Source organism: Nomascus leucogenys, chromosome 19 (assembly GCF_006542625.1).
Source record: "Nomascus leucogenys isolate Asia chromosome 19, Asia_NLE_v1, whole genome shotgun sequence".
In the NCBI taxonomy this organism is placed as follows: Eukaryota; Metazoa; Chordata; class Mammalia; order Primates; family Hylobatidae; genus Nomascus; species Nomascus leucogenys.
In genome coordinates this window covers 74,076,277-74,097,853 of record NC_044399.1, presented here as the reverse complement: position 1 = coordinate 74,097,853, position 21,577 = coordinate 74,076,277, and the positions used below count along the sequence as shown (strand labels likewise).

Here is a 21,577-nt window from a genome sequence, read left to right as displayed (position 1 = left end):
CCGCGGCAGGCGGGCGCGTCCGCGTCGCGCGGAAGTCTCGCGATGTTTGCGTTTGAACGTCTTGGCGGGTGCCGGCCATGGCTGCTTCGCTCCCGGGACCTGGGAGCCGGCTTTTCCGCACTTATGGGGCTGCGGTCGGCAGGAGACAGCGGCGGCCGGGCCGGGAAGCCGCGCAGTGGTTCCCGCCGCAGGACCGGAGGCGTTTCTTCAACAGCAGCGGCAGCAGCAACACCAGCATCGGCGACCCCTCGCAGTCCGACGATCCTGACGATCCCGACGACCCCGACTTCCCCGGCAGCCCGGTGGGGCGGCGGCGGAGGCGTCCCGGCGGCCGAGTCCCCAAGGACCGGCCCAGCCTGACCGTGACCCCAAAGCGCTGGAAGCTGCGAGCTCGCCCGAGCCTAACCGTGAGCCCAGGACGCCTGGGGCTGCGAGCTCGACCCCCGCAGAAATGCAGCACACCCTGCGGCCCGCTCCGACTTCCGCCCTTCCTCAGCCGGGACCTCAGCGTGTGCGGCCAGCCCAGGGACGGCGACGAGCTGGGCAGCAGTGCCTCCCTGTTCAGCTCTCTGGCCTCTCCCGGCCCCGGCTCCCCAACGCCAAGGGACAGTGTCATCTCCATCGGCACCTCCGCCTCTCTGGTTGCAGCCTCAGCCGTCCCGAGCGGCCTCCACCTCCCGGAAGTCTCCCTGGACCGTGCATCTCTCCCCTGCTCCCAGGAGGAAGCGACAGGAGGAGCCAGGCTCACCAAGATGGTCCACCAAACCCGTGCCAGGCTCAGGTCAGCTCTCTTTGGCCTTATGAACTCAGGAACCCCTGAGGATTCTGAGTTTGGGGCAGATGGGAAGAATATGAGGGAGTCCTGCTATAAAAGGAAACTGGTGGGAAATGGACCGGAGGGTCCAGGTCTGTCAAGCACAGGCAAGAGGAGGGCCACAGGCCAGGACTCTTGCCAAGAGAGAGGGCTTCAAGAGGCCGTCCGGAGAGAGCATCAGGAGGCCAGTGTTTCCAAGGGCTGCATTGTGCCAGGGGGAGTCGACAGGCTGGAGAGAACTAGATCAAGCCGGAAGAGCAAACATCAGGAGGCAACGGAAACCTCTCTCCTCCATTCCCACCACTTTAAAAAGGGCCAAAAGATGGGAAAAGATTCGTTCCCCACCCAGGACCTGACTCCTTTACAGAATGCCTGCTTTTGGACCAAAACCAGGGCTTCCTTCAGTTTCCACAAGAAGAAAATTGTGACTGATGTGTCAGAGGTCTGCAGCATCTATACAACTGCCACTTCTCTCTCTGGATCCCTCCTATCAGAATGTTCAAACCGGCCTGTCATGAACAGAACAAGTGGTGCTCTGTCCTCTTGGCATTCCTCCTCTATGTATTTGCTAAGCCCCTTAAACACTCTAAGTATTTCAAACAAAAAGGCATCTGATGCTGAAAAGGTTTATGGGGAATGCAGTCAGAAGGGTCCTGTCCCCTTTAGCCATTGCCTTCCCACAGAAAAACTACAACGCTGTGAGAAGATTGGGGAAGGGGTGTTTGGCGAAGTGTTTCAAACGATTGCTGATCACACACCTGTAGCCATAAAAATCATTGCTATTGAAGGACCAGATTTAGTCAATGGATCCCATCAGAAAACCTTTGAGGAAATCCTGCCAGAGATCATCATCTCCAAAGAGTTGAGCCTCTTATCCAGTGAAGTGTGCAACCGCACAGAAGGCTTTATCGGGCTGAACGCAGTGCACTGTGTCCAGGGATCTTACCCTCCCTTGCTCCTCAAAGCCTGGGATCACTATAATTCAACCAAAGGCTCTGCAAATGACCGGCCTGATTTTTTTAAAGACGACCAGCTCTTCATTGTGATGGAATTTGAGTTTGGAGGGATTGACTTAGAGCAAATGAGAACCAAGTTGTCTTCCTTGGCTACTGCAAAGAGCATTCTACACCAGCTCACAGCCTCCCTCGCAGTGGCAGAGGCATCACTGCGCTTTGAGCACCGAGACTTACACTGGGGGAATGTGCTCTTAAAGAAAACCAGCCTCAAAGAACTCCACTACACCCTCCATGGGAAGAGCAGCACTATCCCCAGCCGCGGGCTGCAAGTGAGCATCATTGACTACACCCTGTCGCGCTTGGAACGGGATGGGATTGTGGTTTTCTGTGACGTTTCCATGGATGAGGACCTGTTTACCGGTGATGGTGACTACCAGTTTGACATCTACAGGCTCATGAAGAAGGAGAATAACAACCGCTGGGGTGAATATCACCCTTATAGTAATGTGCTCTGGCTGCATTACCTGACAGACAAGATTCTGAAACAAATGACCTTCAAGACTAAATGTAACACTCCTGCCATGAAGCAAATTAAGAGAAAGATCCAGGAGTTCCACAGGACAATGCTGAACTTCAGCTCTGCCACTGACTTGCTCTGCCAGCACAGTCTATTTAAGTAAGCTAAATGTATCTTACGGCCCCGAAATGAGAGGAGACTGGTCTAGAAGCCTCTGGTGCTGTTTCAAGCTCTGTCCCCACAGCAGGGTGGAACTCCCATTCTCACAGGTTTCCAGTCAGCTTTTCAAACAAGAATTTTGTTTCCAAATGGAAACTGAAATATTTGTTGAAATGTTTAAATTTGCTGATAGCAAATGTTCTGAAAGAAGTAAACTAGCCGGGTGCAGTGGTGTGCGCCTGTAGTCCCAACTACTCGGGAGGCTGAGGCAGGAGGATCGCTTGAGCCCAGGAGTTCATATCTAGCCTGGTCAGCATAGCAAGACCCCTGTCTCTATTTTTTAAAATAAATAAACTACATATGAAAACAAATGTATATTTATAAACCCTCTTTCTTTCTTTCTTTTTTATTTTATTGATACAGTCTTGCTCTGTCACCCAGGCTAGAGTGCAGTGGCGCGATCTCAGCTCACTGCAACCTGTGCCTCCCGGGTTCAAGCAATTCTCCTACTTCAGCCTCCCGAGTAGCTGGGATTGCAGGCGTACACCACCATGCCCGGCTAATTGTTTGTATTTTTTTAGTAGAGATGGGGTTTCACCGTGTTGGCCAGGCTGGTCTCGAACTCCTCACCTTGTGATCCACCCACCTCGGCATCTGAAAGTGCTGGGTGATTACAGGCGTGAGCCGTGGCACCCGACCTATAAGCCCTCTTTCTAGTTTTCAGCAGAGTCCTTTCTGTAAATTCCTTTCTATTTTTTGAGCCTTAACACTTATATAGTCTGAGCAAAAAAAAAAAAAATGCCCAGGCTTCAGCTGTCATACTGAGCAGAGCCTCTTGCTTCAGGTATCAAGGCTAGCTTTGGGAACCAGACTACAGATGAGATAACTGAAAGCAAAGAGGCTGAGGCAAAGCAGAAACCAAAAAAGAGTCTCAGGGGAGAAGACGGGAAGCTAGTAAGCAACTTATAGGGGGCAGTGTAAGAAATGTCACATGTTACATCAGTCACACAGAGAAGCAGAATTTATCAATTTTCAAAGGGAAAATGTCTCTGTCTACTGACAAGGTTTTAATTTTTGCTCTGTCACCCAGGCTGGAGTGCAGTGGTGCGATCTCGGCTCACGCCATTCTCCTGCCTCAGCCTCCTGAGTAGCTGGGACTACAGGCACCCGCCACCGCGCCCAGCTAATTTTTTGTATTTTTTAGTAGAGACAGGGTTTCGCCGTGTTAGCCAGGATGGTCTCGATCTCCTGACCTCGTGATCCACCCACCTCGGCCTTCCAAAGTGCTGGGATCACAGGTGTGAGCCAGTGCGCCCATCCAATTTTTGCTTATTTTTCCTCAAAGGGAGGAAAATGACAGGTTGCTTTAAGAGCTGAGTGATTGAGATTCCTTCTGAACAGGACTTTGGTAATTTACTCGTAATCTTTTCCCATGGTTAACTTGTCTTTACTCCGTTTCTAGAACTCTGGTTTTTATACTTGAGAATCTGTAGTCACTCTGGAAAGAGATGTGATTGTGATAAAGAACTGCCTTTAAATACCTGAGTCCTCGTCAGGTTCTTCACTGTTACAATCTGGAGACCTCGTAATTTGGTTGGGATACAAATTTGCAACTGGTATTCTGCTCCAAAGAGGTTTTCCCCATGTATCTGCAAATTAAAATCAGAGTAGGAAATCAAAGCTGGTGTTGCTTGGCCACCTATAGCTTTACAATAATAAGTACTTACATGGAAGAGGAATTCCTTGTAGTGAGAAAGCCCCTGGCCTGTGTTCACGTACATTATGGATGGTCTGCAATTGAGAGGACATGCGTCAGCCCCTGAGGACTCTTTCTCCCTTTTTTTGGAGACAGGGTCTCACTCTGTTGCCCAGGCTAGAGCTCAGTGGAACAGTCATGGCTCAGTGGCAGTGGTGTGGTCTCAGCTCACTGCAACCTCCGCCTCCTGGGTTCAGGTGATTCTCCTGCCTCAGCCCCCCGAGTAGCTGAGATTACAGACGCCTGCCACCACACCTGGCTAGTTTTCATATTTTTAGTAGAGACGGGGTTTCGCCATGTTAGCCAGGCTGGTCTTGAACTCCTGACCTCAGGTGATCCACCCACCTCGGCCTCCCAAAGTGCTGGGATGACAGGCGTGAGCCACCGCGCCCGGCCTTCTCTTTTTGAATGAACTTGAGTGCTTTCAACTGAATACATTAGGACAGAGGGCACCAGACCTTTACGAGAAATGAGGCCAGGTGCGGTGGTTCACGCTTGTCATCCCAGCACTTTGGGAGGCTGAGGTGGGTGGATCACCTGAGATGAGGAGTTCAAGACCAGCCTGGCCAACATGGTGAAATCCCCATCTCTACTAAAAATTTTTTAAAAATGAGCTGGGCCTGGTGGTGTCCACCTGTAGTCTCAACTACTTGGGAGGCTGAGGCAGGAGAATCGCTTGAACCCGGGCAGCAGAGGTTGCAGTGAGCCAAGATTTGCACCACTCCATCCCAGCCTGGGCAACAGAGTGAGACTTCGTCTCAATTAAAAAAAAAAAAAAAAGGAATAAAAGCTGAATGTCAAAATGTAAAGTGGTCGTAGCGCAGTTGGGGTGAGGTGGAATATTTGAATTCTGTATAGTTGGGCTGATTCATTTTCTAATTATCCCTCAAATGGCCTTACTCATCCCCTCCTTACTTCCCAGTCCCACAGCTGCTTTCTTCCCTCCACAGCGTCGTGTTAATTCCCTTTTGTAGCAAGACTAATTGGCAACACACCTCCTTTGATGACCACAGTGGGGTTTCTATGACCCAAATGTTAGTACCCTAGAGATCAATATCAGAGTCTGGGTTCTAAGCAGGCTCCTCTCAGAAGGACAGTGTCCACATTCATCCTGACCACCAGCTCCATCTACAAGAGAGAGAGCCCAAAGCTGTCCCCTGGGTGATGGAGTCACACTGCTGCTGGCCCCTCGGGAGTACTTACTTGGAGAGAACTGCAACGAAGGCATGCCTGAATTGAAGGGTGTGGGTCTCGTTGGCCAAAGACCGTCTTTCATTGGAACTAGGAATAAGAGTGTTAGTTCACAGCACACCTGCTTTGTACATAGCAAGTGCTTCTTAAAAAGGGCCTCGCTCTGTTGCCCAGGCTGGAGTGCAGTGGTGCGATCTCAGCTCACTGCAACCTCCGCCCCCGGGTTCAAGCAATTCTCATGCCTCAGCCTCCTGAGTAGCTGGAATTACAGGCGTGTGCCACCATGCCCGGTTAATTTTTGTATTTTTAGTAGAGACGGGGTTTCACCATGTTGGCCAGGCTGGTCTCAAACTCCTGACCTCAAGTGATCTGCCTGCCTTGGCCTCCCAAAGTGCTGGGATTACAGGCGTGAGCCACTGCGTGCAGCCTTTTTTTTTTTTTTTTTTTTTTTTAAGTTCAAGGGTACATGTGCAGGATGTGCAGGTTTGTTATATAGGTGAACGTGTGCCATGGTGCTTTGCTGCACCTGTCAACCCAGCACATAGTTACTAAGCCCAACACGTATTAGGTATTCTTCCTGAAGCTCTCCCTCCCCCTGCCCCTCCCACAGTCCCCAGTGTGTGCTCTTCCCCTCCCTGTGTCCATGTGTTCTCACTGCATAACAGGTGCTTCTGCACGTGGCTCCCCAGGGTCACTGGGAGTCAGATAAGAAAAGGCTCTCAGAGGCCAGGCGCTGTAATCCCAGTACTTTGGGAGGCCAAGGCTGGTGGATCATGAGGTCAGGAGTTCAAAACCAGCTTGGCCAAGATGGTGAAACCCAGTCTCTACTAAAACTACAAAACTTGGCTGGGCGTGGTGGTGGGCGCCTGTAATCCCAGCTACTCGGGAGGCTGAGGCAGAGAATTGCTTGAACCCGGGAGGCAGAGGTTACAGTGAGCCGAGATCATGCCACTGCACTCCAGCCTGGGAGACAGAGCGAGACTCTGTCTCAAAAAAATAAATAAATAAATAAATAAATAAAAGTCTTTCAGAGATAAGCAATTGGAGTTCAGAACTGTCTCTAGAAGACCACACTTAGAAGAATACTGATTTTAAAAAGGTTTCTCAGCCTCCACACTATTGACATTTTGGGCCAGTTAGTTCTTGGTTGTGGGGGCTGTCCTGTACTGCTCTGCGTGATGTTTGGCAGTATTCCTGGCCTCTACCCACCAGATGTGCTACTGAACACCCCCCTCCCCAAGTCATAGCAATCAAAACAGGCACGGCCTCTGGTGGGCAGAATCACCTCCCTTTGAGAACTTCTTCCCTACAGCCGTCCCCACCTTACCCCCAAACAGAGGTCTTACAGATAACAGAGCTATCCCAAGCTATTCCAAAGCTGAGTGAACCAGAACCAGAACTCCAAGGCTCATTCCACCAGACTGTACTACAGTTTTACTTTGTGTGTGAACAAAAGAACATTTTAATTATCTCTGGTAACAAGAAGAGAAAGTCGAGTCCCTGCAGGGAAACAGATGCCTTCTGTGGGCTCACTGGGGTTTCCTTTCTCCCTGGGCGTAAGGGGGCCGTTCCTCTCACAGCGTGCATGTGGCAGGGAGATGACTTCCCGGGTCATAGCCTGACTCTGCTGTGACCCAGGCAGTACTTACTTGGTGACAGCCACAGTGATGTCTGCTGTCCTGTTTGGAAAGGCATTCTCCTCTAGCTGCCAAACGACTGAAACATGAGCCTATTTTAAAGGGGAAAAAATGGTCACTTGATTCCTCTCTATGCCACTCACAATTCAGACCGCTAGCTACTCGTGGAACAGACCTAGGAGACGATTCCTCAGATTTTCACATTCCTCACATATTTGTAACACAGCATGTTTCCTTCCTTTCTTTCTTTTTTTTTTTTTTTTGAGATGGAGTCTCGCTCCGTCACCCAGGATGGAGTGCAGTAGCACGATCTCGGCTCACTGCAACCTCTGCCTCCCGGGTTCAAGCAATTCTCCTGCCTCAGCCTCCCAAGTAGCTGGGATTAAAGCCATGCACCACCACACCCGGCTAATTTTTGTGTTCTTAGTAGAGATGGGTTTTCACCATGTTGCCCAGGCTGGTCTCGAACTCCTGACCTCAAATGATCCACCCACCTTGGCCTCCCAAAGTGCTGGGATTAGAGGCGTGAGCCACCGCACCCGGCCCCGTTATTTCATTTAAGCCTCAAATACAAATACGGAGTAAGCAGGGCAGGCAGCCTCATTCCCCTTCTACAGTTGAAGAAGCCACTTCAGAGATTTCCCACAGCACAGAGATGATGAGTGACAGCTCAGGGTTAATAACTTTTGGTCTTGGCCAGGCATGATGATGGCTCATGCCTGTCATCCCAGCACTTTGGGAGGTCAAGGCAGGTAGATCACTTGAGGACAGGAGTTTGAGACCAGCCTGGCCAACATGGTGAAACCCCATCTCTACCAAAAATATTAAAAAAAAATTAGCCAGGTGTAGTGGTGCACACCTGTAATCCCAGCTGCTCAGGAGGCTGAGGAAGGAGAATCACTTGAACTCGGGAGGCGGAGGTTGCAGTGAGCTGAGATGGCACCACTGCACTCCAGCCTGGGTGACAGAACGAGACTCCATCTCAAAAAAAAAAAAAAAACTTTTGGTCTGACACGCCCTCCATACCACCCACAACTTCACTCTGCTTCACCAAGGTGAGCAGGCAGTTCATCTAGGGCTGTGTACTGGAAAGCTCTCGTCCCCATCAGCCCCTACTTTCACAGCCAACTTAGCCACTGTAAGTACTGCTGAGGTCAGACTGCAGTCAAGCAAAGCACAAAGCTGGAACCGAGAGATTCAAATGAGACTAAGATGCAGAAGACGCCAACTGCAGGGTGGTGAGAAGAGCGAATCAGTCCAAACCGACTCACAGATGACCTCTTGAGGACGGGGTGACCAATCCTGCAGTTCATGATCAGGACAGAAGCAACCGGCTGAGGGTCATCACAGTGAATGCTTGGAGAAGGAGGCTGTTAACAGAGCAGATGACATTCTCTTAAAGAGCCAAAAACAAACAAACAAACAAACAAAACGCCGTTTCCTCACACCATTTCAGCAAACATTCACTAATTTTTCTGCCTGCCACACACCCTGCCAGGAGCTGAGGAAACAAAGTCCGCCTGGTCTCTGTCTTCCTCACAAGCTGGACAGGCGGGGTCAGCAGTAGTCCCCAAGGAATTTAAATACAAGGTCTAAGGGGTGCTTCTGTGAGGAAGCTGCAGAGAACAGCAGTGGAGAAATATGAATTCCAACTCGGAGGAATCCGTAAGGTCTTCCTGGGGAAGGAGGCATTTGAGCTGGGCCTTGCACTGATGCAAACATAACCCACAGCCTGGCGGGAAGGCCGGCACACACCAGCACTGCCATGTAGCCACCAGGGCTCCCCACTCGGACCCCTGAGAGGCACGTGATGACTGCAGTGACTTTTCTTAATTCTCCCAGGGACGGTCCATCCCTAGTTCCCCTCTAGATGCCTGGGAGATTGTCTTTTGTTTTTGTTTTTGTTTTTTGAGATGGAGTTTCGCCTTTCGCCCAGGCTGGAGTGAAGTGGCGCGATCTCGGCTCGCTGCAACCTCCACCTTCCAGGTTCAAGCAATTCTCCTGCCTCCGTCTCCCAAGTAGCTGGGATTATAGGTGCCTGCCACCACGCCTGACTAATTTTTTGTATTTTTAATAGAAACAGGGTTTCACCATGTTAGCCAGGCTGGTCTCGAACTCCTGACCTCAAGTGATCCACCCACTTTAGCCTCCCAAAGTGCTGGGATTACAGGCGTGAGCCACAGCACCCACCCAAAAACTACACTGTTGTGTGTATCACTGAATAACGGAAAAGGCGGTTATTAAAGGACTCTACGGAAGGGTGGAGTTCAGATGAAATGTAAATAAAGTCATGTTTTGATACCAAAGTAGGGCCGTGTGTCAAGGAGTCAGTCAACATCAGGGCAGCCTGTCAATCAGACCCAGGGCCCGCTTCCTTGGAAACCATTAATAGAGTAGAAAGTTTGAAGTAGGCCCAGGGTTCGCTTCCTCGGAAACCATTAATAGAGGGTAGAAAGTTGACAGACACTGTATCTGAAGCTCTGTACCTCAGGTGGAAACAGACTCTTCTCTTGGTCAAAATGACTTACACTCTCCAGGCAAGAGTGATAGGGGTTCGTAATTACTGACGTAACTTCAAACAGCAAAGTTTTCTTTTTTTTTTTTTTTTTTTTTTTTTTTTTGAGACAGAGTCTTGCTCTGTCACCCAGGCTGGAGTGCAGTGGCACGATCTCGGCTCACTGCAACCTCCACCTCCCGGGTTCACGCCATTCTCCTGCCTCAGCCTCCTGAGTACCTGGGACTACAGGCGCCCACCACCATGCCCGGCTAATTTTTTTTTGTATTTTTAGTAGAGACGGGGTTTCACTGTGTTATCCAGGATGGTCTCGATCTCCTGACCTTGTGAACTGCCCGCCTTGGCCTCCCAAAGTGCTGGGATTACAGGCGTGAGCTACTGCGCCCGGCCCAAAGTTTTCTGATCTGTGATTTTAGAGAACAAAATTTCTCAGTGTGGCGATACTTGTCAACCACAGGGTGTCCTTGGGAAACAGACTGTTTCCTAGTATCCAGGTCTGTATCCAGCTTGGGGAATGGCAGGGCAGATTTTCACCTTCCCAGTCTAAGCTAATTTTTATTTTCTCAGTGTCTTAGGGCATTAGAGCTCACTTCTCTCTCAGAGCCCTGGTGAAGAAAGGCTGCACATAAGGAGGGTGGTAGCGCAGCAGAATATGGTGCCTCAGGAGGCATGGAGCCGGACTGGCAGGGATTTATCTGGTTATTAACCATCTATTGGTTGGACCAGGAGGAGGCTGGAGGCAGGGGTGCCGGTGAGGGGGTCGCCATGGAAAAGCAGGCATGCAGCGAGGGAGGGGCGTGAGGGACCGGTTTCCACAGCCGCCGTCACAGTTACCTTTTGCATCCTCTTAAACTGCAAGTTTCTGGGGTAATTCAAGGCCATGCTTGTCATGTACGAATCTTCCCCAGAGTTAGTTAGGCTAATGTTCAGGGTCAGCTCCTTTGTGAGACCCACCACCAATTCCTGCCTGCACAGGGTACAAATAAAAATGTTAGTTTATTTAATCTGTAAAAACTTCAATGCAATAGAATTTTTTGAGACAGGGTCTCATTCTGTCACCGAAGCTAGAGTGTGGGTGCCATGGCGCAATGATCAAAGCTCACTGCAGCCTCCACTTCCTGGGCTCAAGTGATCCTCCCACCTCAGCCTCCCGAGTAGCTAGGACTACAGGCGTGTGCCACCATGCCCAGCTAATTTTTGTATTTTTTGTAGAGACAGGGTCTCGCCACGTGGCCCAGGCAGGTCTCGAACTCCTGGGCTCAAGTGATCCACTTGCCTTGGCCTCCTACAGCGCTGGGATTACAGGTGTAAGTCACCACACACAGCCCAGAATAGCACCTACTTAAGTAACTTCTTAGATAAGTTACCTAAGGAATACGTTTAGCTTAGACATTCTTCCTCTCAACATAAGCAAACAGCTGGACTGCCACGCCCATCTCAGTTGTTGATGAGATGACGATAATAGCTGCTATTTATTTAGTGCTTACCATGTGCCAAGGTCTGTGTTTCACACGCTCTACCCTCATAGTAACCCTGTGAAATAGTATAGCTACTCTCCGTTTTATAGAAGAGGAAACAGAAGCCAAGACAGGCGAATTACCTGTCATCCCAGCACTTTGGGAGGCCGAGGTGGGTGGATCATCCGAGGTCAGGAGTTCGAGACCAGCCTGGCCAACATGGCGACACCCCATCTCTACTAAAAATACAGAAATTAGCTGGGTGTGGTGGCAGGTGCCTGTAATCCCAGCTACTTGGGAGGCTGAGGCAGGAGAATTGCTTGAACCCAGGAGGCGGAGGTTGTAGAGGGCCGAGATCGTGCCACTATACTCCAGCCTGGGTGACAGGATGAGATTCCATCTCAAAAAAAAAAAAAAAAAAATTAGCCCGGCGTGGTGCAGGCACTTGTAATCCCAGCTATTCAGGAGGCTGAGGCAGGAGAATTGCTTGCACCTGGGAGGCGGAGGTCGTAGTGAGCCGAGATCGCACCATTGCACTCCAGCCTGGGCAATAAGAGTGAAACTCCGTCTCAAAAAAAAAAAAAAAAAAAAAAAAAAGGCTAATTAAATGCCTGGAGTCTAGCAGCCTCCAAAGAGTTGAGAGAATTGTACACAAATCCTCTTTCTACCACCAATTCACTGTGATGCTAGGTGAGGTACTCTATGACACAAATTCATCCATGCCACAATATTTATGGGGCACTGCTGTGCACTGGAGAACACTGTGCATAAGACATACTGTCCCACCCCCTTTCTTGGCCTCAGCTTCCTACCCACAAAATCATTCAGACCCTTCCCTGTGGTTTAAGACATGAGTCCGTGTGGCCTGGAAGAGAGGGTCCTGGGGATGTGTGAAAGGCTCCTCCAGAATGCCGAGGTATCACGGGGACCCGGAGTGCAGAACCACTCTCAGTAGCTGAGATCGACAGAAAAACATATTAGCAATACCAAGAAAACTGTTTTCCATCTGAAATGTCCAAAGATGAGATGTGCAGATCTAGGAAGTAATGTGACGTGTGTTTTGTTCCCAGTTTGGTTTTGGTTTGGTTTTTATCCCAGCTGAGAAGAGGATGGATTGACTGGAGGGAGAGACAGGAAGCAGAGACACAGCCTGCCGTCTCCACCCAAGAGGTGATACATGCCTGAAATAAGGAAACAGTAGTGGACGGCTGGACACGGTGGCTCACGCCTGTAATCCCAGCACTTTGGGAGGTGAGGCAGGTGGATCACTTGAGGCCAGGAGTTCAAGACCAGCCTGGCCAACATGGTAAAACCCCATCTCTACTAAAAATACAAAAATTAGGCCGGGTGCGGTGGCTCACGCTTGTAATCCCAGCACTTTGGGAGGCTGAGGCGGGCGGATCACGAGGTCAGGAGATCGAGACCACGGTGAAACCCCGTCTCTACTAAAAATACAAAAAATTAGCCAGGCGTGGTGACGGGCGCCTGTAGTCCCAGCTACTTGGGAGGCTGAGGCAGGAGAATGGCGTGAACCTGGGAGGCGGAGCTTGCAGTGAGCCGAGATTGCGCCACTGCACTCCAGCCTGAGCGACAGAGCGAGACTCCGTCTCAAAAAAAAAAAAAAAACAAAAAAATACAAAAATTAGCTGAGTGTGGTGGTGTGCGCCTGTGATCCCAGCTACACAGGAGGCTGAGGCAGGGGAAGCACTTGAAGCCAGGAGGTGGAGGTTGCAGTGAGCCAAGATCGCATCACTGCACTCCTGCCTGGGTGACAGAGTGAGACCCTGTCTCAAAAAAAGAAAGAAAGAAAAAAGACAACAGTAGTGGAGAAGGAAAGAAGTCAGAGACAGTAAAGCAAACGAAACTAAAAAGAGGCAGGGGAGGGGGGACAGAGGAGTCAAGGGAAAGTTCTGAGTTTCTAGCTCAGGTGGCTGAGTGGTGCCATTGACTGAGGGAGGTAACATGGGAGGAAGACCCGAGGGTGGAGGAAGATGCGTTCGGTCGGGGACATGACAAGAGGTGCACACAGGATAACAAAGCAGAGATGCTGACGTGTCAGCTGGACGCCCTATCCTAGAGCCCAGGCGTGAGACCTCAGTGTCATCAGAATATTTAACAGCGTTGCCCCATCTGAGGCCTAGGGACCGTCTCAGAGGGCCCGAAATGCCAACATTTATGTATGCACATGTGATCTTCTAAGGAGAGAGGTCTGCAGTCTTCATTAGATTCTTTAGGGGATCTATGTCCTCAGAAAGGTCAAAAACCACTGAGACAGCTGGACACCCATGCATGACCAGGCTCACTAGCGTTTTTGAAAGAGAAGCGTTTGCTTGCTATGTACACTAGGGGGCGATGTAGGGCAAGCCGTGAGTGCTGTATCTCTACTACCCCAGTAGCTGGCTGGGAGGTTGGTTCTTGGCTGTAATTAATTCCCTGCTGGAAACAGCTGTGCCTGCTTGTTAGGCTGGATTCCAGAGCACTTGAAAGTCTTCAATTGGTCCTGCAAATGTCTGTGAAAGGGCTGACCAGGACTTGGGGAACTGCATTCTTCCCCATATACGGCAACTCCGGCCAGCTGGCCATCAGAATCACAATACATACACAGCTCTAGTCACCAGGGACGCTTGTTTGTTTTTTGTTACCCCCCCCCCGCCCCCCCCGCCCCCGCCTTATGGAGTCTTGCTCTGTCGCCCAGGCTGGAGCGCAGTGGTGTGATCTCGGCTCACTGCACCCTCCGCCTCCCGAGTTTGAGCGATTCTCCTGCCTCAGCCTCCCCAGTAGCTGGGATTACAGGCGCCCACCACCATGCCCAGCTAATTTTTGTATTTTTAGTAGAGACGGGGTTTCACCATGTTGACCATGCTGGTCTCAAACTCCTGACCTCGTGATCCGCCCACCTCGGCCTCCCAAAGTGCTGGGATTACAGGCGTGAGCCACCGCGCCCGGCCTGGGAGGGCGTTCTAAGATCACTACATGTCTAAACCCAAACTCATGTGCTTGGCAACACTGTCATTCTGGAATTCAGTGTGGTCCAATAGAACGTCTGCAGCGATGGAGACAGGCGGTATCTGCGCTGCCCAACACCACCAGCCACAGGCGGCCACTGAGTCTTTGAAGTGTGGCTAATGTGACTGAGGAACAAAATGTTTCCTTGTGTTGAATTTTAACTCATGTACGTGTAAGCAGCTAAGTGTGGCTGGTGTGTTGGTCAGTGCAGTGCCGCACGCTTGGGCTGTCGGCCTCTTTCCTCCCTCTGCCTCCACTCTGTCAGCACATGCTATGGGCTGTCACTTTAAACCGTTACCCCGTCATGGCCCAGCCCCCATCGCCTCTCACCTGAGTGGTTACAAAGGGAGCAAGTGCCGCCCCTGCGTCCACCTTTGCTCCTACACTCTCTTCTCAGCTCAGCAGCAAGAAGGATCCTGCTAAGCTGCGTGAGCATGTCACTCCTCTGACTTCCCAGCTCACAGCAAAAGCCCTTCCGAGGGCTTCAGAAGCCCCATGGCCTCTTCCCCCTCCCTCCCCTTCCCTCATTACTGCCCGCCCCACTCCACTGCAGCCACTATGTCCTCACCCTGCCCCCCACCTGCCAGGCAGGCTCCCAACCCAGGGTACCTGCAGCTGCTCTTCCCTTAGACACCTATCCACATAGCTCGTTCCCCTACCTCCTCCAGGGTGTGCCAAAGTGTCACCCTCCCTGACCACCCCATTGAAAACTTCAGCATCAGCCGCCACCCAGCACTCCCTCCCACCTTCCCTGTGTCTTCAACGTTCATCTCATCAACATAGAATTGACCCACTTACCATCTTCTCCCCCTCAGAGCACCAGGAGGGCAGGGATTTTTGTCTGTGTTGTGCACAGAGGTATCCCCAGCACCTAGAGTGCTTGGCACAAAGCAGATGGTCCAGAAATATTTGATTGATTAGCTAATTTGGCCAAGAGGTGGGCCAGGAAAGAGGTTACCTCTAACTGACGTAGAGGTCAGCCTGGCTGTGAAGAATGCTGGGTTCTGAATATAGCATTGGCCAGGATGTCAAGAGACCCAGGTTCCAGTCCACCAAATGGCCTATGCAGGGCCCTGGGTGACTGAGTCTGCTTCCTAATCTAGAAAGTGGGAAGACAGATCTCTGTCTTGCCTCCCTCCTAGGGTAGCTGAGGACATATTGAGATAATAAGTGCAGAAGCCATTTGCGGGCCACGGGGAGAGGGGAAGGGGGTGTGCAGGGTGTCCTAATGAAGGAATTGCCCAGGCAAGCGTTCGGGAGAAGGTTAATCGAGGAAACTGACGGCTGCGTCCAACTCACTGAGAGACGGTGGTGGCCAACTGTAATTCTGCGACACAAAACAGCTTATTCTTGCAGGCCTTCTCATAGGGCAGCTGTAACCAGACAGAGAGTCCCATCAGCCCAGGCCCCGCCTTCCCCAGCAGCCCTGCCTCTGGCTCTTCTCCTTATAGGATGTTTAGGGCTGTGCTTCCTGCTCATTCTGAGAAGTGCAGTTACAGGGAGGTGAGGGGTGCAGGCTGGGATTACCCCTGAAGAACAGGGACGGTGACATTCCTCGGTGACATTCCTGGATCTGCCCTATAAAATGGGCACACTGTGACCCAGTCCTCTGGCCAAGGTAAAAACCGGGGTGACCTTCATGGAATGTTAGGGGTTCCCATGACATTTACATCATGCGAATTAAGCAGCAACACACAACTTTGCGCATTTAGGGAGCAGACACCTACGCGAAGAGAAGCTTCCTTAGTCTTTTCAGATGTGGGCAGAACAGCCCGGGCAGGAATGGAGGATGCCTAGCCAAATATTGTCAAGGTCCAGGCCTTGGAGGTTCTCTTCCTCACGGCTAGTCATCTGTTTTTTTTGTTTGTGTGTTTGTTTGTTTTCAGATGGAGTCTCGCTCTGTCACCCAGGCTGCAGTGCAATGGCACGATCTTGGCTCACTGCAACCTCCACCTCCCGGATTCAAGTGATTCTCCTGCCTCAGCCTCCCAAGTAGCTGGATTACAGGCATGTACCACCACGCCTGGCCAATTTTGTATTTTTATTAGAGAAAGGATTTCGCCATGTTGACCAGGTTGGTTTCAAACTCCTGACCTCAGGTCATCCACCTGCCTAGGCCTTCCAAAGTGTTGGGATTACAGGTGTGAGCCACTGCGCCCGGCCTGGCTAGTCGTCTCTGTAAGCTAACTATTTCCCTTGCCTACACATAACCAACTAATTCTGAAAGCCACATTTCAAAAGGCCCCATGGAGGTTGAAAAGCTCCAGTTCATGTTTTTAAAAATTCCAGTGTTCTACAGTAGCTGGGTCTGTTTTTGTATTATGAAGGCACAGCCTCTGCACTTCACACTTCTCTCCTGGCGGCCACCTCGGCAGCTTTCTGCAGGCCTGTTCCCATGGCCTGGGGTGGGAACGAGAGCCCAGGGCTTGAAAGGAAACTTCCTACTTCCTGTGAAGGGGGATGCCATTTGCAGAAGTCAAAGCGTGGCGCTCTCTCTAAGTGGGTCAACAGTTTCATGCAGGGTTTTTTGTTGTATTTTTAATATAGCCACATAGTCTGATCTCTTCCCCCCAGCCCCAGTGAAAGAGAATGGGGTTAAGCCAGCTAAACTCCCAGCTAGAACGCACTTTCTGGTAACATCAATGTGCCTAACACCACATGATTTTTCCTCACCCATTTTATACAGGGAATAAATTTTTAAAAATCTCTTTGCCATAGCATAATAGTCATCACTGGTTAAGGAAAGACACATAAAGAGATGTTAAGCAGGATACAATCTCAAGGCATCTCACCATAAAATGAGATGTGCTTATTAATGACACAGGCAAACAGCACTAGGAATGGACAAATCCACATTAGGTGCCTCCTGAGATAGTGTACTGAGAAGGACACACTTTACTTCTGTGATATTCCTGCCAAAAATGCATAACCTGGCTGGGCGTGGTGGCTCACATCTGTAATCCCAGCACTTTGGGAGGCCAAGGTGGGTGAATCACCTGAGGTCAGGAGTTCGAGACCAGTCTGGCCAACACAGTGAAACCCCATCTCTACTAAAAGTACAAAAATTAGCCGAGCATGGTGATACATGCCTGTAATCCCAGCTGCTCGGGAGGCTGAGGCAGGAGAATCACTTGAACCCGGGAGGCAGAGGTTGCAGTGAGCCAAGATCACGTCATTGCACTCCAGCCTGGGCAACAAGGGTGAAACTCTGTCTCAAAAACAAAACAAAACAAAACAAAACAAGAATGCATAACCTGAATCTAATTATGAAGAAACATCAGACTAATTGAGGAACGTTCTACAAAAGGACTGGCCTGTACCCTTCAAAAATGTTAATGTCATTAAAAGACAAGGAAAGACTGAGAAACTCTTCCAGATTAAAGGAGACTAAAGATAAATAACTGTAAAACGCTGTGAATCATCCTGGACCAGAACCTTTTTTTTTTCTTTTGCTACAAAGGACATTAATAGGACAACTGGCAAAATTTGAATAAAGTTTGTAGATTAGATAATAGTATTTTATCAATGTGAATTTCCTGATTTTGATTATGGTACTATGTTAAGACAATGTCTTTGTTTTTGGGAAATATATATTGAAGGTTTTTTTGTTTTGCTTTGTTTCTTTTGAGATGGAGTCTTTCTCTGTCACCCAGGCTGGAGTGCACTGGCACAATCTTGGTTCACTGTAACCACCGCCTCCCGGGTTCAAGCAATTCTCCTGCCTCAGCCTCCTGAGTAGCTGGGACTACAGGCATGCACCACCACACTGGGCTAATCTTTGTATTTTTTTAATTTTTTATTTTTTTATTTTTTTGAGATGGAGTCTCGCTCTGCTGCCTAGGCTGGAGTGCAATGGCATGGTCTTGGCTCACTGCAACCTCTGCCTCCTGGGTTCAAATGATTCTCCTGCCTCAGACTCCCTAGTAGCTGGGACTACAGGCACGCGCCACCACACTGGGCCAATTTTTGTATTTTTAGTAGAGACAGGGTTTCACCATCTTGGCCAGGCTGGTATCGAACTCCTGACCTCAGGTGATCCACCTGCCTCAACCTCCCAAGGCATTGGGATTACAGGCATCAGCCAGGGCACCCGGCTGGCAAAAGTTTCTTATGACACTACCCGCCTGTCTAAGCTGCACTGATGGGCGCCAAGAGGAGAGGCTAGGATACAGGTTTGGTGGGGCCATTCAGCCTGAAGGCCCTGGCAGGGCGTGAAAGGGCATCCTCTCTGCAGTGCAAGACACAACAGCTCCAGTCTAGCTCCCACAAGGGACCCCCACCACAGCGTCATCAGAGCCGCTTGTCAAGTGAGGTCCCCAGGATGCAATGTACGCATGTGCCTCGTGAAAGATGCAGCAAGCGCTTTTGTGAACATATAGGAACAAGCCCCAAGGGCAGATGGAGACCTGCGTTACCCATGAGTCCTCACTCACGGGTACACAAGAACACCATGGCAGGGACTCAGTTTCACCATGTGGACGGTGAGGGGCCCAAATGCCGTCTGAAGACATTCCCTCCCAACTCCAGCATTCTTAGAAGTTAGGGGAGCAGGTGGTTTCTGTGGGATGGGCTCTCAAGAGGTCTAGGTACTGGCTGTGGGTAGAGTCACCTGGAAGATGGCAAAGGGCTCAGTGTAGCGGTCCAGGATGGGCTGGGGATGGTCCGTCTGTCCCTCAGGGGTCTGGAGCTGGTAGCTGACTTTGACACTGGCATTGGAGAAGCAGTCCTCCTCACAGACCTGTGGGGTCACCACGGAAGGCAGGGTTAGAGTTGGATGTGGGGGAGAAGATGACAACAATAATGCTTTTTTTTTCTTTTTTCTTTTTTTTTTTTAGATGGAGTCTCGCTCTGTTGCCCAGGCTGGAGTGCAGTGGCGTGATCTCGGCTCACTGCAACCTCTGCCTCCCGGGTTCAAGCAGTTCTCCTACCTCAGTCTCCCGAGTAGCTGGGATGACAGGCGCCCACCACCAAGCCCAGCTAATTTTTGTATTTTTAGTAGAGATGGGGTTTCACCATGTTGGCCAGGCTGGTCTCGAACTCCTGACCTCAAGTGATCCGCCCGCCTCAGCCTCCCAAAGTGCTGGGATTATAGGCATCAGCCACCACGCCCGGCCTCTTTTCTTTCTTTTTTTTTTTTAGATAAGGTCTCACTCACTCTGTCACCCAGGCTGGAGTGCAGTAGCACCATCATGGCTCACTGCAGCCACAACCACCTGGGCTCAAGAAGTCTACCCACCTTGGCCTCCCAAAGTGCTGGGATTCCAAACATGAGCCACTGCGCCTGGCAAGAATACTTTCTACTTTGATGTCGTCATAAGAAGAAATAAACAATAAAAGTGGTGGGTCACAAGTCCTAAGCATCTTCCAAATAAGCCAGGCTGAAGGGACACGTCCTTCAAGCAAGCTGCCAAGTGCTTTGGGAAAAATCTCCTTCGTTCTACTATGGTTTTGTGTCTCATAGCTGCTATGGTTCTCACCCCAATCACAAAGGGGTAAAGAACTGGCTCAGACAGAAGGGAAGAGTTACAGCCACACCTGTGTTTATCAAGATCTTTCTCTTTTTTTTTTTTTTGAGATGGAGTCTTGCTCTGTCGCCCAGGCTGGAGTGCAGTGGCTCGATCTCGGCTGTCTGCAACCACTGCCTCTTAGGTTCAAGGTTCTCCTGCCTCAGTCTCCCAAGTAGCTGGGACTACAGGTGCATGCCACCACGCCTGGCTAATTTTTGTATTTCTTTTTTAGTAGAGACAGGGTTTTACCACACTGGTCAGGCTTGTCTCGAACCCCTGACTTCAGGTGATCCGCCCACCTCGGCCTCCCAAAGTGCTGGGATTAGAGGCGTGGGCTGCCGCGCCCGGCCAACCAAGATCTTTCTCAAAGCAACATGGAGGACATATGAGAGAGGTAAGAGAGAAGACAAGGGATGGCTTAGCATACCATTTGCCACTCCTTTTGTTTAAATGAGCCTTTCTGCTACCATAAGAGCCTGGAGCCCATGGGAGTAGGTGAGCATGATTCTCTGGTAGAGAATGTGATTGAGCCGGGCACGGTGGCTCACGCTTGTAATCCCAGCACTTTGGGAGGCCGAGGCGGGCGGATCACGAGGTCAGGAGATCGAGACCACGGTGAAACCCCGTCTCTACTAAAAATACAAAAAACTTAGCCGGGCGTGGTGGCGGGTGCCTGTAGTCCCAGCTACTCGGAGAGGCTGAGGCAGGAGAATGGTGTGAACCCGGGAGGCGGAGCTTGCAGTGAGCCGAGACTGCGCCACTGCACTCCAGCCTGGGTGACAGAGCGAGAATCCGTCTCAAAAAAAAAAAAAGAGAATGTGATTGAGCCTTTATTTAAGGAAGGCTGTAGACTTGCTAGAAACTTTCTCAATCAAATTAACCATCACTTTGGGGGTAAATGTGTCTTCAGAAGAATAATTCATGCATTTGTTTATTGGAATAAATGATCCATGTAGATCTAAAGTTCTAGATCCTGTCAGGGTTTGAGTCCCGACATACTTTTTTTCCCCCATGTCTCTGGGCATCTTTGCTAGGAGTAAACCTTTCTAGATAGTCATTTCTATCTTTTTATTCTTCCTTTTAGTTGTTCACTTTTTCTGATGCCAATCAACATTCAGGCCCTCGGTCCTAGTTATTATCAGGTGAGGTCGGATAATGGACGCCAAGAACACCTGGCATTCCTGAGTTACCAAGAAAAACGTCAGCAATGACAGCATCTCCATCTTCTGTGCCATTATGTGGTTCTTGATTTATTGTTATTATCATTATTATTATTATTATTTTGAGATGGACTTTCGCTCTTGTTGCCCAGGCTGGAGTACAGTGGCATGATTTCGGCTCACTGCAACCTCTGCCCCCTGGGTTCCAGCGATTCTCCTGCCTCAGCCTCCCGAGTAGCTGGGATTACAGGCGCGCACCACCACGCCCGGCTAATTTTTGTGTTTTTAGTGGAGACAGGGTTTCACCTTGTTGGCCAGGCTGGTATCGAACTCCTGACTTCAAGTGATCCACCCGCTTTGGCCTCCCAAAGTGCTGGGATGAGAGGCGTGAGCCACTGTGCCTGGCCTGTTATGATTATTTTAATCACCTCATTTGTAGGTCTGGGTATGTGCCCTTCACTGCATCACATCAAGTCCTTTCTCAATGACAAAGACCCCTCTGGACTCCCATCCAAACTCCCCCACTTACCTCTCCCTCTGTGGGCATGAGCAGGAGGTCCTCACAAAGCTGGGATCCGCTGCTCCACTCCCTCAGGCAGCCCAGACAGCTTCTTACGTCTGAACACTGCAGCCTTCTCCTCTGCTTCCCCACATCCACGTCCAGCGTGAAGTTGAGAGATGCCCCTCGGAGGCCTGGGAATGAAGACCAGACCTTCCCGATGAGGTGGGGATGAACCAGCTGCAGACAGAAGGCTCCCAGCCTGCCTGAGGTTCCTTGTAGCCCCTGTTGAACAGTGTCCCCATGCAGGTACTTCCCTGGGGCTGGACTCCTGCATCGCTTTCTCAAAGACATTTTTCTCACTGTCTTCTGACACCTGACCAGGGTCTCTGAGCGCTCCAGC

At 50.4% G+C, this 21,577-nt stretch overlaps 2 protein-coding genes across 2 annotated transcripts in view; one reads left to right on the top strand and one right to left on the bottom strand.

Moving 5' to 3' along the window:
* Positions 1 to 21,577, bottom strand: part of ITGAE (integrin subunit alpha E) — a 78,286-nt gene that overhangs the window by 9,212 nt on the left and 47,497 nt on the right. The window contains exons 18-26 of the mRNA XM_030799959.1: positions 21,205 to 21,368; positions 18,618 to 18,746; positions 15,308 to 15,381; positions 10,380 to 10,512; positions 8,302 to 8,400; positions 7,043 to 7,122; positions 5,406 to 5,483; positions 4,174 to 4,237; positions 3,988 to 4,095 (exon numbers count right to left, since the gene is read on the bottom strand). Of these exons, the coding sequence (XP_030655819.1) occupies positions 3,988 to 4,095; positions 4,174 to 4,237; positions 5,406 to 5,483; positions 7,043 to 7,122; positions 8,302 to 8,400; positions 10,380 to 10,512; positions 15,308 to 15,381; positions 18,618 to 18,746; positions 21,205 to 21,368 (929 nt within the window). The remainder of the gene's footprint in view (positions 1 to 3,987; positions 4,096 to 4,173; positions 4,238 to 5,405; positions 5,484 to 7,042; positions 7,123 to 8,301; positions 8,401 to 10,379; positions 10,513 to 15,307; positions 15,382 to 18,617; positions 18,747 to 21,204; positions 21,369 to 21,577) is intronic.
* Positions 51 to 2,817, top strand: HASPIN (histone H3 associated protein kinase). The gene has a single exon (XM_003277845.4). It carries the CDS (start codon positions 78 to 80, stop codon positions 2,448 to 2,450), a length of 2,373 nt encoding a protein of 790 aa, XP_003277893.1. The 5' UTR covers positions 51 to 77; the 3' UTR covers positions 2,451 to 2,817.

What these genes read in the sequence shown, in the direction of transcription:
- HASPIN (XM_003277845.4), top strand. Translation starts at nt 78, where the DNA reads ATGGCTGCTTCGCTCCCGGGACCTGGGAGCCGGCTTTTCCGCACTTAT.